The 14219-nt window shown below is 43.2% G+C and overlaps 1 protein-coding gene across 1 annotated transcript; it reads left to right on the top strand.

The window, feature by feature from the left end:
• Positions 1-1375: 1375 nt before the first annotated feature.
• Positions 1376-12090, top strand: hunk (hormonally up-regulated Neu-associated kinase). The gene is made up of 9 exons (XM_038709414.1): positions 1376-2102; positions 5062-5354; positions 6036-6091; positions 6530-6665; positions 6778-6905; positions 8081-8207; positions 8370-8538; positions 8741-8903; positions 9776-12090. The coding sequence occupies exons 1-9, from the start codon at positions 1863-1865 to the stop codon at positions 10522-10524; spliced, it is 2061 nt and encodes a 686-aa protein (XP_038565342.1). The 5' UTR covers positions 1376-1862; the 3' UTR covers positions 10525-12090.
• Positions 12091-14219: the final 2129 nt, after the last annotated feature.

The raw sequence follows: 14219 nt of genomic DNA, 5'->3' as shown, positions 1-14219 counted from the left end.
ATACCTTTAAAATATTAAAATATTACAAGTCACAAAGTTAAGTGAAATAAACACTTTTATTGTAGTATGATACTTCTCAAATATTAAATACACACACTTTTAAAAGTAGGCTACTTTAAACTGAGAATCATTGTCTCCAAATCATCAAATTAATCCCTCTCAAGATCAATAAATGCCTGGTAACAGGACAATGGAAAATCAGTTCAAATTCAGCAAGGCTGCAGGCTCACTCAAGTCTTAAATTTTGGGACTGAGTGTATTCTTGTAGTACAAAATAACTCCAATAGATGGTGGTCTACTTATACTTTTGGTTCCATGTCTGGGTGTCTGGTCTGGTGTCTAGAAAGCATGGTCCAGCAGGCATGCCAAACTGTAGCCTACATCTATTCTCCTCCTTCTAGGGATCCATACAAGGAGTGAACAAAAGAGAGGACACCTGTATATATTTTTAAATCTGATACAGCGACACCACAAATTCCCGCCACATAATACATCAATACATCAAATTCCCGCCACATAATACATCAACACTTCTTTCAAAGCTTCACATTGGTTGTATTTATTGCCGGGCTATTGTAGTGGATTTCATCATATTGTCAGGTGTTTCTGTTATTTTGTTCAGCCCCTGCAGGTTCACTTTGTAGTAAAACGTAGGCTATATGATAATGCCAGATTAGCACAAGCCGACGTCAAAAACAAGAGTAGAAATATGTCTCAAACAGTTGCCCCTCCCTGCTGGTGTCCTCCTTTGAGTGATGAACACAATGTTAATTAGGCCAGTGAACACCTCAGTGACCGAGGAGGAGGAATGCTTCTTTGTCTTGCCGCTGCTGTAGGCTACTGGAGTAGCCTAGTGTTAACTTTGTATTGCTGGCTGAACTCCAAGTTCAGCAACAACCAATACATTTGGGGGGGGGGTAGCTCGACTAGATGATGTTATATGAAACTGACCAACTCTCACTGTAAGCATGCGTGTATGATTTATTGCCGTCCCTATGCCAGGTAAGGGATTGTGGGTCTGCATGCACAGCGCATGGTGTGAACATGCGGACCCTTTACACTTAATGCCAAATCTAATAATACCTAAAGGAACAATGCATAGACACCCAGAAATTTCGCCACGGGAATTTAAAACAGATCTCAGCGTTTGTAGTGACGGTGTTGCTCACCTCTGTTCTGGCTACATATAGCCTATAAGCAATTCTTTGTTCATAGACGTGTACAATCTGAGCGCACCACGTGAAACGGCGGGGCAGCGGTACCGGGTGCAGTTGTCCCCCTTGTTCTCCCATGTGCTCCGCCCGCCTGCGCTGATTGGATTTAAAATCACCCTGGCTACCACCACAGTGTGAGGGGATGTGTATGGGTGTGTGTGTTTTTTCCCCCCATCCTCTCACTAAGAAACGCCCACCCAGAGGACCGGTAAAGTCATTTCAAACTGAAAAACACGCTTCCTGCGCACAGACTATTCAGGAGAAGCTCATGCCCGGAGAAAGGATGCGGAGTAATAGCCTACCTCTCACTGAGCCTTAGCTTTTTTAAGTATTCAGACAGGTGCGTCAGTTAATAACTTTCCATGACTGAGTGTGTCATTGTTTTTTCTGTGTCATTTAAATCTAAGCTGATACACTCATCAAGACTTGTCTCGGAACCTGCTGAGTGCGCTCACTGGATGCTTTGGGTGAACAGGTGGCACAGGCTCCGGTTCCCTTAATTTGCTATTAGGGGCGAGACGCAGGCAGAGCGGAGTTAACGCACTTTACCGGACGTTAAGCATTTAATACCTGGCTTTAAGCTGGGCGAGGGACGAGCTGCGTAGTTTTCTCCCTTGTTAAAAGGAGACGTTTGACAAGGGGGCTGTTATGCCAGTTGCGGACAGCGACATGGTAGTGGACAACAGCCACGGGTTATATGAGGGTAAAACCCCAAACAGCACCGGGAATGAGAGCGTCCTCCCGGCATCTCTATGCAGTCCTGCAGCGGACATCCTTAAGAACTTTTACCACACCAAACGGGTCGGGAACTATCTGATTGGGAGGAAGCTGGGAGAAGGATCGTTCGCCAAAGTTAGAGAAGGTCTCCACGCGTTGACTGGGGAAAAGGTAAGCGGACTGCGGGGAGTCACAAAGTGGAAATACACAATGCACATTATGACAATACAAATGGCAACAGGATTTGGTAAAATTGTGTGCAATAGGCTATGTTTTGTATTTCCTGGTTTAATTTAAATGCATATGCTGCTATTTTGATCATAATTAACGTGATTTGTAAACAAAACAAAAACAACTTTTGAGGAAAAAATACACTTTAGTCATTTTCTTTCTTTAAAAAACTAGCTGAGTTTGTTCTGACTGTATTTTAGCATTTACAAACCTGGTGGTATGCAACATGGAGTCTGATTTGGTTTTACATTTCATTCCAGCAGACAGTGTCGGCTGTCACTTACATGCATGTGAACCAAGAACAACCCTGAGTCAATTCATGGCAGTTTATAAATTATGACTTTACTACGTGGCAATCGAATCAGTCTCTTAGCTTACTCAGAGAAAGTGATCAGCCTTGTTTGCAATGCGAGGCTTTGTTAATGAGCTCATGCGGCACTGCCAGCTGTTGAACTCAGCTATGTGCACAGCAGGGCTTGTTTTCTAGCCAACCTCTAGTGACAATATTTACTTTTTGTGTGTGTAAGAGAGAGACAGAAAGAGATAGAGCTGCCAGTCTTGATACCTAACATGTGCTGGATAGTTGTGCGCTATGTGGCTTTTTCTGAACCTCTTGCTTTGTTTGCTGCTGGTGGTGGTGATCTCACCGCTGTTGGGCGCGCAAGCCTGCGATAGGGACAGAGAGGAAAATTGCCCGGCCTATGAGAGAGCACAGCAGCTACTTGCATATGAAATCATGTGGTTGATAAATGGGCTTCAGCCTCATTATGATTCTGCCAGCGCAGGGCTTTGATGTGGGCTACCATTGGCCACTGGTTGCCTTTGTCTCCCCAGGTTTTTTTTGAGGATCAGCCAGGAAATTTGCATATTGGAAAACAAGTAGGCCTACTGTGCTTGCCTGTAGTCTGTTTGTCTATGTAAACCCGAATAGGCTGTGCCACTTAAAATAACAATTGGCATATTAAAGTAGGCTATATTAAAGATTACCCCCCCCCCCCTAATTTGCATATGAGGACCCCCCCTTCCATTATGTTGCCCATGAGGGGAAAAGAAAGCGCTCTCCTCTTCTCTTACTCTCTTTGTTGAGGATGATGCAAACACTGGCAATCACACAGCCAAGCACATAACATACTCTCTCCCTCTCTTTGCACTCTCTCGCTCATTCAGCGGAATACAGGGTCTTAAAGGCTGGGAGGGAGTAGAAGGCAGTGAGTTTATTCAAGCAAACGGTTCGGGGGCCTGCTCATTATCTGACGCAGATTCGTCAGAAAATGAGCAGGCCCTAATTTGTCCTTCCTCAGTCTTGTGTGTCGCCTCTCCTCATGTGTGTTCAGCTGCAATCAGAAATCATAGAAAGATGGTGCTGTCGTGGTCAGGGGGCTGGGGAGGTCATATGCACGTGTTTTTGATGTCTGTAACCCACTTTCCCCATACTCCCCCACCTTCCCCCCTTTTCTGTCTGAGGGGCGCTTGATAAACAACTGAATCCCCCAGAAGCCCCCTGGCTGGGCACACCCCTCCTCCTATATACACCCTCCCCTCCTCATATAGACTAGCCTACTGTAAATGCAGTGCCCCATCCCCCCATACATACCCAGTACCCCATCTCTTATCCACACTGCTTTGTATAAACAGGGGCCATCTATTACTGTTTTGTGACAGCTCAACACACACACACACACACACACACACACACACACACACACACACACACACACACTCAGGTTTAATTAGCAGCTGTAAAAAGGTTTTCAGAGGTGAATCAATTATCAGAGATGAAAGGACAAAAGTAAAAAAGAAAGACAAGCTGAAGGACAGTAGAAAGAGAGGACACACACACAGCCACTTTGGCCCTCACCATTTCATTAATGGATATGGTGATTAGTTTCACTGGTCGTGCCTTTCCATGTCTGTGGGCTCTCCTTGAGATGATTTGCTGTGTATGGTAGCCATGCTCCTGAACTCAGTCTAGACAGGATACAAGGAGACATGGGCAAAGGATGAAATAGATGGGTATGTTATTGAATGTAATTAGCTAGGAAGCAAAGTGTTTGTGATGGAGGCAAAGGACACCTTTGAGGCTTTTATGAGGAGTATCTGCAGGTTTCTTTTCCAATGAGACAACAAGGGTAGGGAGACACAGACAGAAGGCCCGTCTTAGGGTCCGCTCATTTTAGGGCCTGCTCATTATCTGACGCAGATTCGTCAGAAAATTAGCAGGCCCTAATTTGTCTTAGGGCCTGCTAATTTTAGGGCCTGCTCATTATCTGACGCAGATTCGTCAGAAAATGAGCAGGCCCTAATTTGTCTTGGGGCCTGCTCATTTTAGGGCCTGCTCATTATCTGACGCAGATTCGTCAGAAAATGAGCAGGCCCTAAAATTAGCAGGCCCTAATTTGTCCTTCCTCAGTCTTGTTTCTACAAGTGTCGCCGCTCCTCATGTGTGTTCAGCTGCAACTAAACTCTGTGACAAATGGGGGAATATTAATAGTCCATTTGGCCTTGGCGCCTTCTCAACAGATAGGGTAACATTTGCTTTTCCCCTAGTTTATGATGGTTCAGTAACCCCCCCCCCCCCCCCCCCCACACACACACACACACCTCCCCCTCCTGCAGCCTCGGGGCCCTATAGCGCCTGGGTTGTCCCACATTGGGAGCAGCTGTGAGGGAGAGGTCGGTGTCGAGTTATGTCCCTGCAATAGAGACTGAGCAGTCCATCACCTGTTACACTACAACTCTCTGAAACCTCTCTCCAAGACGCAGCAGTGCACTAGTGCTCTATTCTCCATGCGTATTACTCACAACATGGTGCAAACCTTAATAGCCAATCTTTAGCTGCCAAGTCAGTGCTTTATCTAAAATAACATCCTCACCTCACCCTCTGTCACAATTCCTCCAGGTGGCGGTGAAGGTGATTGACAAGCGGAAGGCCAAGAAGGACTCATATGTGACCAAGAACTTGCGGAGGGAGGGCCACATCCAGCAGATGATCCGCCACCCCAACATCACGCAGCTGCTGGACATCCTGGAGACAGAGAACAGCTACTACCTGGTGATGGAGCTGTGTCCCGGCGGGAACCTCATGAACCGCATCTATGACAAGAAACGCCTGGATGAGAGGGAGACTCAGAAATACATCCGGCAGCTGGTGCTGGCCGTAGAGCACCTGCACAGGGCAGGTGTAGTGCACAGGTAAAAAAAAACAAACAACAAAGAGCTGAATTTGAATAAATGCCTCAAAATTTATCGACAATTTGCCATTCATAGTTTAGAGAGCTTTGGGCTGTTAATAGTTTAAAGCTGACTCTCTGAGTCAAACATGATCCTCGTTCGCAAAGTGTGCATCTCCAAGCTTTAAGAAGTTTCCAAGACAGCTGCTAAGAATTTTTTTAAGAAATTCTTAAAAAATAAATACGATTGAAAAAAAAGTTTTATACAACAGCTGGATTTTCACACACTAAGCACAGATATATAGAGTTCCTCCAACAAATACTGTTACACCAATGAAATATTTGATTTAAATTATGGAAAACAACAAATAAACTGCATCTTTAAATCAAATTTCAGATGTAAATTTCACAAAGCTCTTCCCGGGCATATTGAATTCTTTGTCTATCAGAGCCTGGGAACTAAATTTCAATCATGGTGAGATGGCCTATGTAGATAACTGTATAACAGGATTTCTGACACTGAGGAGGGATCGGGAGTCACACAATAGACCCTGAAAATCAGCCAGCGTGACCCACATTGGGAGGGGCACATGTGTATGTGGCCTGACCTCTCCTGTTTGTGCATTGTATGATGATCACGGCTCAGATAAGTTATCTAATGTAATCAATAACGACGTTTCCGTTTTCTGTCTTTGTCTTACAGGGATCTGAAGATAGAAAACCTCCTTCTGGATGAGCAAGACAACATAAAGCTCATAGGTAGCTTAAGTGCTCTTGTATATACAGCATTTAACTCTTAAATCTTATTTTATTTCTTCAGTGTGATGCTGCTTCTTTTTAATTCCCTCTGACTAAAACTTTATTCAGAAATTCCATTCATTCATGAATACAATATTCCCCACAGCAAAGAACAACATTCAAGCAGATGATAATAAAAGAAGGCCTTTGATGCCAATTACTTTACAGTAGAAATAAAATGATTTTCTCAGTTTGAGTGGAGCATGCAGTGTCTCACATGTGGTGAGGGGTTAAAAGCAATTAAATATCCTGTTGGAACCCTTACAAGCTCTCACCATAGTGCTAATCTGCTTCTGATTGTGTGTGAATGCTAGGATGAGGCGAGCGGTTTAACGGGTGAGCTGAAAAGACAGTAATAAACCCAGAAAAAACACTCACCCCACCTCTTCTGACCCTCAGATTTTGGCCTCAGTAACTGCGCTGGCATCTTGGGATACTCTGACCCATTCAGCACCCAGTGTGGAAGTCCTGCCTATGCCGCCCCAGAGCTGCTCTCCAGGAAGAAGTACGGGCCGAAGGTGGACGTCTGGTCTATGTGAGTGTACTCCCTTTTCAATAATGTAATCAGTCAAATATCACCATATTCAAATAGAGTTGTAGATTTCATGAGTTCACCCAGAGCTGAAGTGTATATTTTGATCTTCCAGTGGCGTAAACATGTACGCAATGTTGACTGGGACTCTCCCGTTCACTGTGGAGCCCTTCAGTCTCCGAGCCCTGCATCAGAAGATGGTGGACAAGGAGATGAACCCTCTACCTCCTTCACTCTCCACAGGTAAATACTGAATACACAAATGCGCACCTGTATGCAGATACATCATAGGTGACAAGGGTTTTCGACGAAAAAATAAATCCATCAACCCTGCAGATAGTGCACTACCATGCCCACTCATATTCTTACATAACCCTGCAATCACCCCTCAGGGTAGAACTGATATTTATGAAGTCTGGATTTATAGCAGCACGTAAACAAGATAATTTCAGGTTATGATTCCAAGCGAGAGAATAAAAGAATGTGGGCCATGACAAATTAAATGCACATTTGCAGTGTTTACCAAGAGACACAAGAATTGTATAGAAATGTAGAGATAATAAGCTAACACAACAAAGAAAGGACTAAATGAGAAGCAAATGCTAAAGAACTTTACATGCGCAACCAGCAGAAAGCATTTCTTTATCTTAGTTGATAATCTCAAAGATTAACTTGGCAGCCTTGGCAGAAATACATTTACATCAAAAAATGCATACAGGAAACATTGGCAGAGTACGAGCAAACAAGCGTACCAACCAAACTGGTTTTGTGTTTGTTCTGCGCTTTCCTGAGAAGTAGCGACATTGCATCAAAAACATTAAGGCAATAGCATTTATCTCCGAGCAGTTGTCAGAGTTCCTGAGAGGGGACACTTTACACTTTGAAAACAGATTAATAATAGACTTCTTAATCTTTCATTCCAGTCATTATATATAAGTAATATTAGAATATATTTGCACTGGCATATATAAAGCTAATTCATTATACTGAAATATTAGTAATGGGCTACGTGTAGTGGCAAACCGCTTTTCTGTCAAACAACACGAGAAAATAAGGGTGAGATGGTGTGTCTGCACTTAGCTGGAAAGAGTGACGCTTATATGACAGACACTTCTCAGCGTGTCATAACAGTGTTACCGTCTAGGAATGAAAGGGATGGCTTAACCCACTTATGTAAGTTACTGTTAATCGAGCTAATGACAGATGTGTCATCTCATCTGTCTTACATAATAATGTAATGAAAGCCGATGAGGGTGAAATTTGTGGTCGGTTCTTAATCAGAAGAGTAACATTTCTGAAGATGTGTAACATAAGTGAAATATTGCGTAAGTCTCCGTACTGGAAAACTTTCCTCATCATGCAGTGAGTTGAGTGTCTGTGGTAGCGTATGAATAGTCATTTCCCCCTCTCTGTTGCAGCTGCCATCTGTCTTCTGAAGAAGCTTCTTGAGCCAGATCCCAACAAGCGTCCCAATATCCACCAGGTGATGGCTGATTCCTGGCTGCAGCTGGCCAACAAGAACACAGGGGCACCGTACCTCAACAGGTAGGCTCGCACACATTTTAAATGCTTTGTGTTTGTATTTTGCAGCAGTACGTCATCTGTTTTAGCTTATTTTTGTTTTCTGAATAGAAAATAGAAATCCATTTGATTTAAAGCATCACAAACCATTAACCGTCTTGCTCTGCGCATGCTTTCTGCATTAAGGATCCACATTGAGGAAATAAACCACACGGTGTTACTGCATATGACGGAGAAGATGGGCTATAAGCACAGTGAGGTGCTGAGCGCCGTCCTCACCAACCGCGCCTGCCACACTCTGGCCGTCTACTTCCTCCTCAACAAGAAAATGAAGAGACTTTCTAAAGAGTACAGGGTAAGGGGAATCCACCAAACACTTGTCCCATGCCGTTCTAAAAACTCTAGCTGGAATTCCAAAGTTTCTTTATAACACCTGGATTCAGTTTGTGTGCCTAGAAAGAGTGCTAGGATAATGAGGTGATAAAATAGTGTTAAACACAAAAGGTCTGTCAAATGGTATGTGCTGTATTAATGACCGGTTTGCTGTGTGTGTTTAGGAGATGCAGTTCCAGGAAAAAAAGAAAGGGGAAAAGCAGAAAAGTGAATACTTCCAGACCCAGTGGAGGAAGCACGTCGACAAGCTAACCATCCCTCCCAAACAGACGCCCGTCTACCTGGCTGTTAGCAAGGGGCCCAGCAAGGAGAAGAAACACAGAACAGGTGAGGAGTCACATGGTGCAGTACAAAAACATTACAACAGATAATAAGATACAGAACATTTGTTTTAAAGAGCGCCACTTTACTTATTTTATCTATTTTATTTACCTTTATTCACACAGGGTAGGTTGACTGAGCATGCATGTTCTTGTACAGCAGCGACCCGTTTCACACATACGTAGTTACCCAATCATCCATCCATCTATCCACCCCTCCTTCCATCTACCCATCCATCCATCTGAGAGGAAACATCCTGGACAAGTTACCAGTCAACTGTAGGGGGGAAACTTAAGGCTGAATTTAATTTACCTGTTGAAAGTCAGATGAAATGACTGACAAAAGTACAAACGTATGGTAGTCTATAATTAGGAATGAAATTAAATTAGTCTAGCAACACAACAGCAATTCTTTTAAACTAGGCCTGGAATTTTGAACAAAGAGTGATAGCTGGTCAGAGTCTGTAAGATCACACTCCTTGAAGAAGAGCTTACACTTGACAAACAAGGCCGCGAGGGAAAAGCTGAGGCCTAAGCTCCTTTCCCTCTCCTCATCTGCCTACAAGATCCAGATCTAGCATGTCAGGGCGAGCTGGTCTTCACAAGGTTAATATCCAAACAGAATGTTCCGGTAGGCTACCTTTACACCTACTTGTTACTCTCAGATGATTATGTGTGAGAGTTATGTCTTCACTGACACGACATATACAATATAGACACGTAGTCATTCAGCCAAAAGTATTCCAAGAATCTACAGTTCATAGGTTTCTATCTGCAGCAAGTTGAGCAAAAACAAATGTTTAAAATGTTTGCCTGACAAACAAAAAAAAAAAATCTGTATTTCTGAAATGTTAAAAATGCTTCTCATTTCCTCCTCAGGTCTATTGCGTGCCATAACTGGTGGCCATCGTAATTCACCTCTGGCACCACCTGGCACCGTTGCCTCTTCTTCTATGGAATATCTAGAGATCCATCCTCTATTTCACAACACCCCTCAGCAACGGAGGCGCTTGGCCACCCTCCCACAAGTCAATACGAGCCCAGAACACAACATACCTGCTCCACCAGCACCATCACCGATCGGCATGCATTCCTTTGGCTCCCTCTCCAAAGCTGAGCAAATTGAAGACACCCCGGCTTCACCCTGGTACAAGCTGACCAACGGGACTCTGTCCCCGCCCCGTCACGTCTCTGCCTTCCAGCCTGACTCTTCTTACTTGAAGAAGGCCACAATCCCCAGTCCTCCTGTCCTTATTGTCAACCCGCAGCCCAAGAAGAGCATCTCGTCAGATTGGTGCGGTTCTTCTGACACCAGCGGCAGTCCCCCCAGCACTGTCGGAAGCCCCCCAGGCAGCTCGGCTTTCAGCCCCCCAAAGTCCGCCTTCAGTCCCCTCAACCCCACCTCGGCCTTCAGTCCTCCTTCCAACAGCAGCAGCAGCGACCCTGACAGCCCGACGCACCGCAGCAAGTTCCCTTCTATGGGAATCGGACAGATCCTAAAGAAGAAGGTCCAGCTGCAGCCGTTTTCCTTCCGGCCAGAACAGGTTGTTGAGGAAGTGGTGTCCCCACCTCCCTACCCCATGCAGACTCTCCTCTGTGCTTCAGGTGCGCTCAAGACCCTCTGCTGAGGGATACAAGACAAAGAAAATGAAAGAGAGACAGACTGAACTCGAGGCCCCTCTCAACATTTTGTTAAAGTTGGAGAGGTCTTCCAGAGCGGCCTTTTAAACTGTGAACTGTCCCTTTATTGCGACTGAGCCACTTTTCAGAACAGACTTGATCATATAAAAAAACCTAAAAATTAAGAAAACAAAAGGGTTTTCAAAACTAGTTGTCTCTTCTTAAAGATCTCACTATGTAATAAGAGGGAAGATGAGAAGATGAGATTTGAAACGGATCCCTCAGCAATGACTAAACCTCGCTGTGTCCTAGATACAGAGTGGACATGGGACATCATGTAATATGGGCCTTGCCAACAAGGTGTACACACACACACAAAAAAAACACTGTATTATAGATTTAGTTAAGAGATACTCTCTTATGTAATATTGCTGTACCTGGTTACTAATTGAGCCACATACTGATTCACACCAGCTAACAGACCCAGCCCCTATCCCTAATTACTTGTTTAAATGTTGTGTCTCTGTGAAAACTCTGTAAGACAGCCACAGGCACTGTATCTTCACTGCCGACTAGATGAAGAAGCGCACTGCACTATTCTTAAACAACCAAAACCTGTAGTAACAATGGTGTTTACCATCTTTTACCTCACTGCATTATTCATACATTAATGTATAACGGCAGTCGATTGTGACACGCTTGTGTGGATTTTGCCACAGTGTTGCAGTGTCTGAACATTAGTGCCATTAGAAGCAACACCGAAACAGAAGTAGGTGGAGTCAAAATGTCACTTTTTATAGTTTATCATAAACTACCACTCAACACTGATAATAATTCATGGCTAGAACTTTTTATATACAAGTGTTACATCACCTCTACAAACCACAGGGCAACTGTAAGAGTCTTAGTTCTGACTTTCTCACAGGAGGATATACCTGTTCACAGTCAGTTTTGGAAAACAAAAAAAAGAAGAAAATATAGAGCATTAAAAGCCTTATGAAACTGATCAACCTCGCCACAGGCTGAGGGTATGATGGTGGGATGAACTGCTACTAGGATCACGAAACAACCATAAAAATTATTCACTTCCTTTTGTCTTAATGCTGTAGTTTAGTCTTAAGTGTTAACCGCCATGACAAGTGTTTGCCAAGAGCTCTCTGAGAGTAATGTGAAAATTGTGCTTGTAAATAAAAGTACGACTCCTGCGTTCCTGTCGCCTCTGTTCGACGGGATTCTAAAATGTTTGTTGAGCCAACATTCTCACACGTTAGTTGCTTCATAAAACGAGTTGACTCTACAGAAAAGGCTTCCACAGGCACATGAGGCTCCTCACTGTTAAGATTCTGTAGATCTCTCTTCCTGTCCAAAGGAAAAGTTGCATGCAATGTTTCACAAGTCGAACTGTAAAGTCAACGTTTGAAATTAACGTCTTTGTAGCTTTTTTTTCCTGGTTGATACTGAGATTGACACAGACTCGGGGGTGGGTCTTTTGTAAGATTTTGTAACGGATGGTTTTGTTTGAGTGTCAAGAGATTTCTATGCTGTATAAAGTATTTTAAATATTTATACTGAAACCATTATGTGTCTGTCTGGTCTTTCAAATGCACCTGCTTACTGTCTGGTTTCATTTGTGCACATCATGACAATATATGACTTTTTAAAAATAGCTAAGAAAACAGAATTAATACACTAAAATTACAATAATTACATAAGTAATTCCACAGAATCCAAATTTCTTGTTCAGTTATGTAGAATTTAAACAGAGCCTGAGGCATATAATGTATTCCTAAAGCTCTCCGCTCCACTTAATGAAGAGTGGCCTCTCTGCTATGGAAGGGCCTATGTTGCTTTACAACCTCAATGTGCCACTTGTCTCACATACCATATTCATTTCCCACGGGACACCTGTGCTAGGAAAAAAAAAAAGAAAAACACGCCCTTGCAACAGCTGAAGGATCCTTAGGACTGACATGCACATATCACAACCCCTCCTTTTTCACACACACACACACACACACTATAGACACTAATCTACTCAGCTGTGGCTCCCGCGCCCCCATCATAAACCTCTTTGGGTGACACTGCCCTGACGAGACAAAGGGGGATCACCAGAGCTCTGAGACAAACACACACAGGACAACACAAACAGGAGCGGCCGATTAAATCGGCGTGGCTAAGCTGATAAAAAAAGCTGAGGGGCAAGAGTGGCTCTGAAATGCATTAGAGCCGGAGCCTTTTGTTTATCAAGGACAGTTAGTCAAAATCCGCAGGCAGTCCGGCTGAGGCCATGAATACTCCGACTTATTCAAAGCGCTGAGCGAAAGGATAGTGTACAGGACATGTACAGGTGTCAGCTGTAGCCAAGTGTTCAGTACTGCTCTGGTGACACCTGTTGTGTCACACACCCAACATATGAATTACTTATATGATTACTACAGTGCGAGGCTCATAGAAAGCCACCTCATGTGATGATTATGTTTTAAGAAACACATCAGATAGGTGAGGGATAGTGATGGGGAATTTTAGATGTGATAAATTAATTTAAGCAAAAATGTAAAACAATACCTTCTCGAATATGAAGATTTTCTGCATTTCTCTGTTTGATATCAATGTAAATCTCATTCCTTTGGGTTTTGAGCTGCGGAAATAAAACTGTGACATTTTCACTGCTTTTACAGATTTGGTAGATTAAACTATTATTTATAAAATGTAACAAACAAATAATGAAAATGTATGAAAAAATTGCAGCCTTAGCCCGCCTTTTAGAGATTATGAATTTGGAGGCAGGTTGTTAATCTATGTATAACCTCAGGAAGCATTACTGGAAGACATTCACAATGACGAGATAAAGACAAAAAAAATCATTTTCCTTGACGCACAGATTATTTCAATGTTAATCTGTGTGTAAACGGGTCAAATTAAAAACAAACATCCAGCCCATTGTCCCAGCAGAGGCAGCATTAAATTTATATTTTTCATCATAATCATATCAGGGGAATATTAATATTGTGAATCGTGACAAACTATTATTATAATTGTCCAAAACAAAATGAAGCAGTATGTCAGATTTCTCCAGGAATGATTTATGAAATAAGTGGGATGCCGGATTAACATGCTTGATGGGTGATTTTTCAAGCCTGGACAAAATATTTTGATCTATTAATATTTCTTATGCCATACATCTTGACACACACTGACACATCTTGACACATCTTGACACACCCTTGAGGTTGAGATTGAAGAGAGAATTTGCCTTGAGAGCACACATATGTCACACCCTGGAGACAAGTTGGCTCTCCTTCCAAATTTCAAAACATTTAACAGCCAATCTCTTCTGTGTGCGCTCTATCGGCATTCAATATCTGATAACCTGACCAATGGCACTTATAAACGTCCATCAGAGACTTTGACCGCACAAAAATCATGTCTTAATATTCAAATCACTTTTAATGTGAGGCCAAACTGACCACTTAGTGTAAAGCAGGACTTTGTTTCTGTCAATCTGTTCGGGCTTAGATCCTGATGACACTAATCCCGTTTTCAGCCCCCTTCTCGTCACATATACGCACAGACAGACTCACACTCACACCAGGGTGTCACTGGCAACAGGATGAGTCTTTGTGTCTGAAGGAAACGGACGACTAACCTGCTACACAGTGACAGAACATTAGGGATGTGCAAGCCCGCCCCACGCACTCATACA

The sequence above is a fragment of the Micropterus salmoides genome, unplaced genomic scaffold (genome assembly GCF_014851395.1).
Source record: "Micropterus salmoides isolate LMB-PRFRI ecotype aquatic unplaced genomic scaffold, ASM1485139v1 Ms_hic_scaffold_9, whole genome shotgun sequence".
In the NCBI taxonomy this organism is placed as follows: domain Eukaryota; kingdom Metazoa; phylum Chordata; class Actinopteri; order Centrarchiformes; family Centrarchidae; genus Micropterus; species Micropterus salmoides.
Note: the sequence above shows the minus strand (reverse complement) of the source record. Positions and strands in the feature narration are given on the sequence as shown.

Bases quoted from the DNA above. Each gene is read 5' to 3' on its own strand.
- hunk (XM_038709414.1), top strand. From the start codon at position 1,863: ATGCCAGTTGCGGACAGCGACATGGTAGTGGACAACAGCCACGGGTTA. The intron at 2,103-5,061 runs GTAAGCGGACTG...CAATTCCTCCAG, and splicing joins ACGCGTTGACTGGGGAAAAG to GTGGCGGTGAAGGTGATTGA. The intron at 8,208-8,369 runs GTAGGCTCGCAC...TTCTGCATTAAG, and splicing joins GGGGCACCGTACCTCAACAG to GATCCACATTGAGGAAATAA.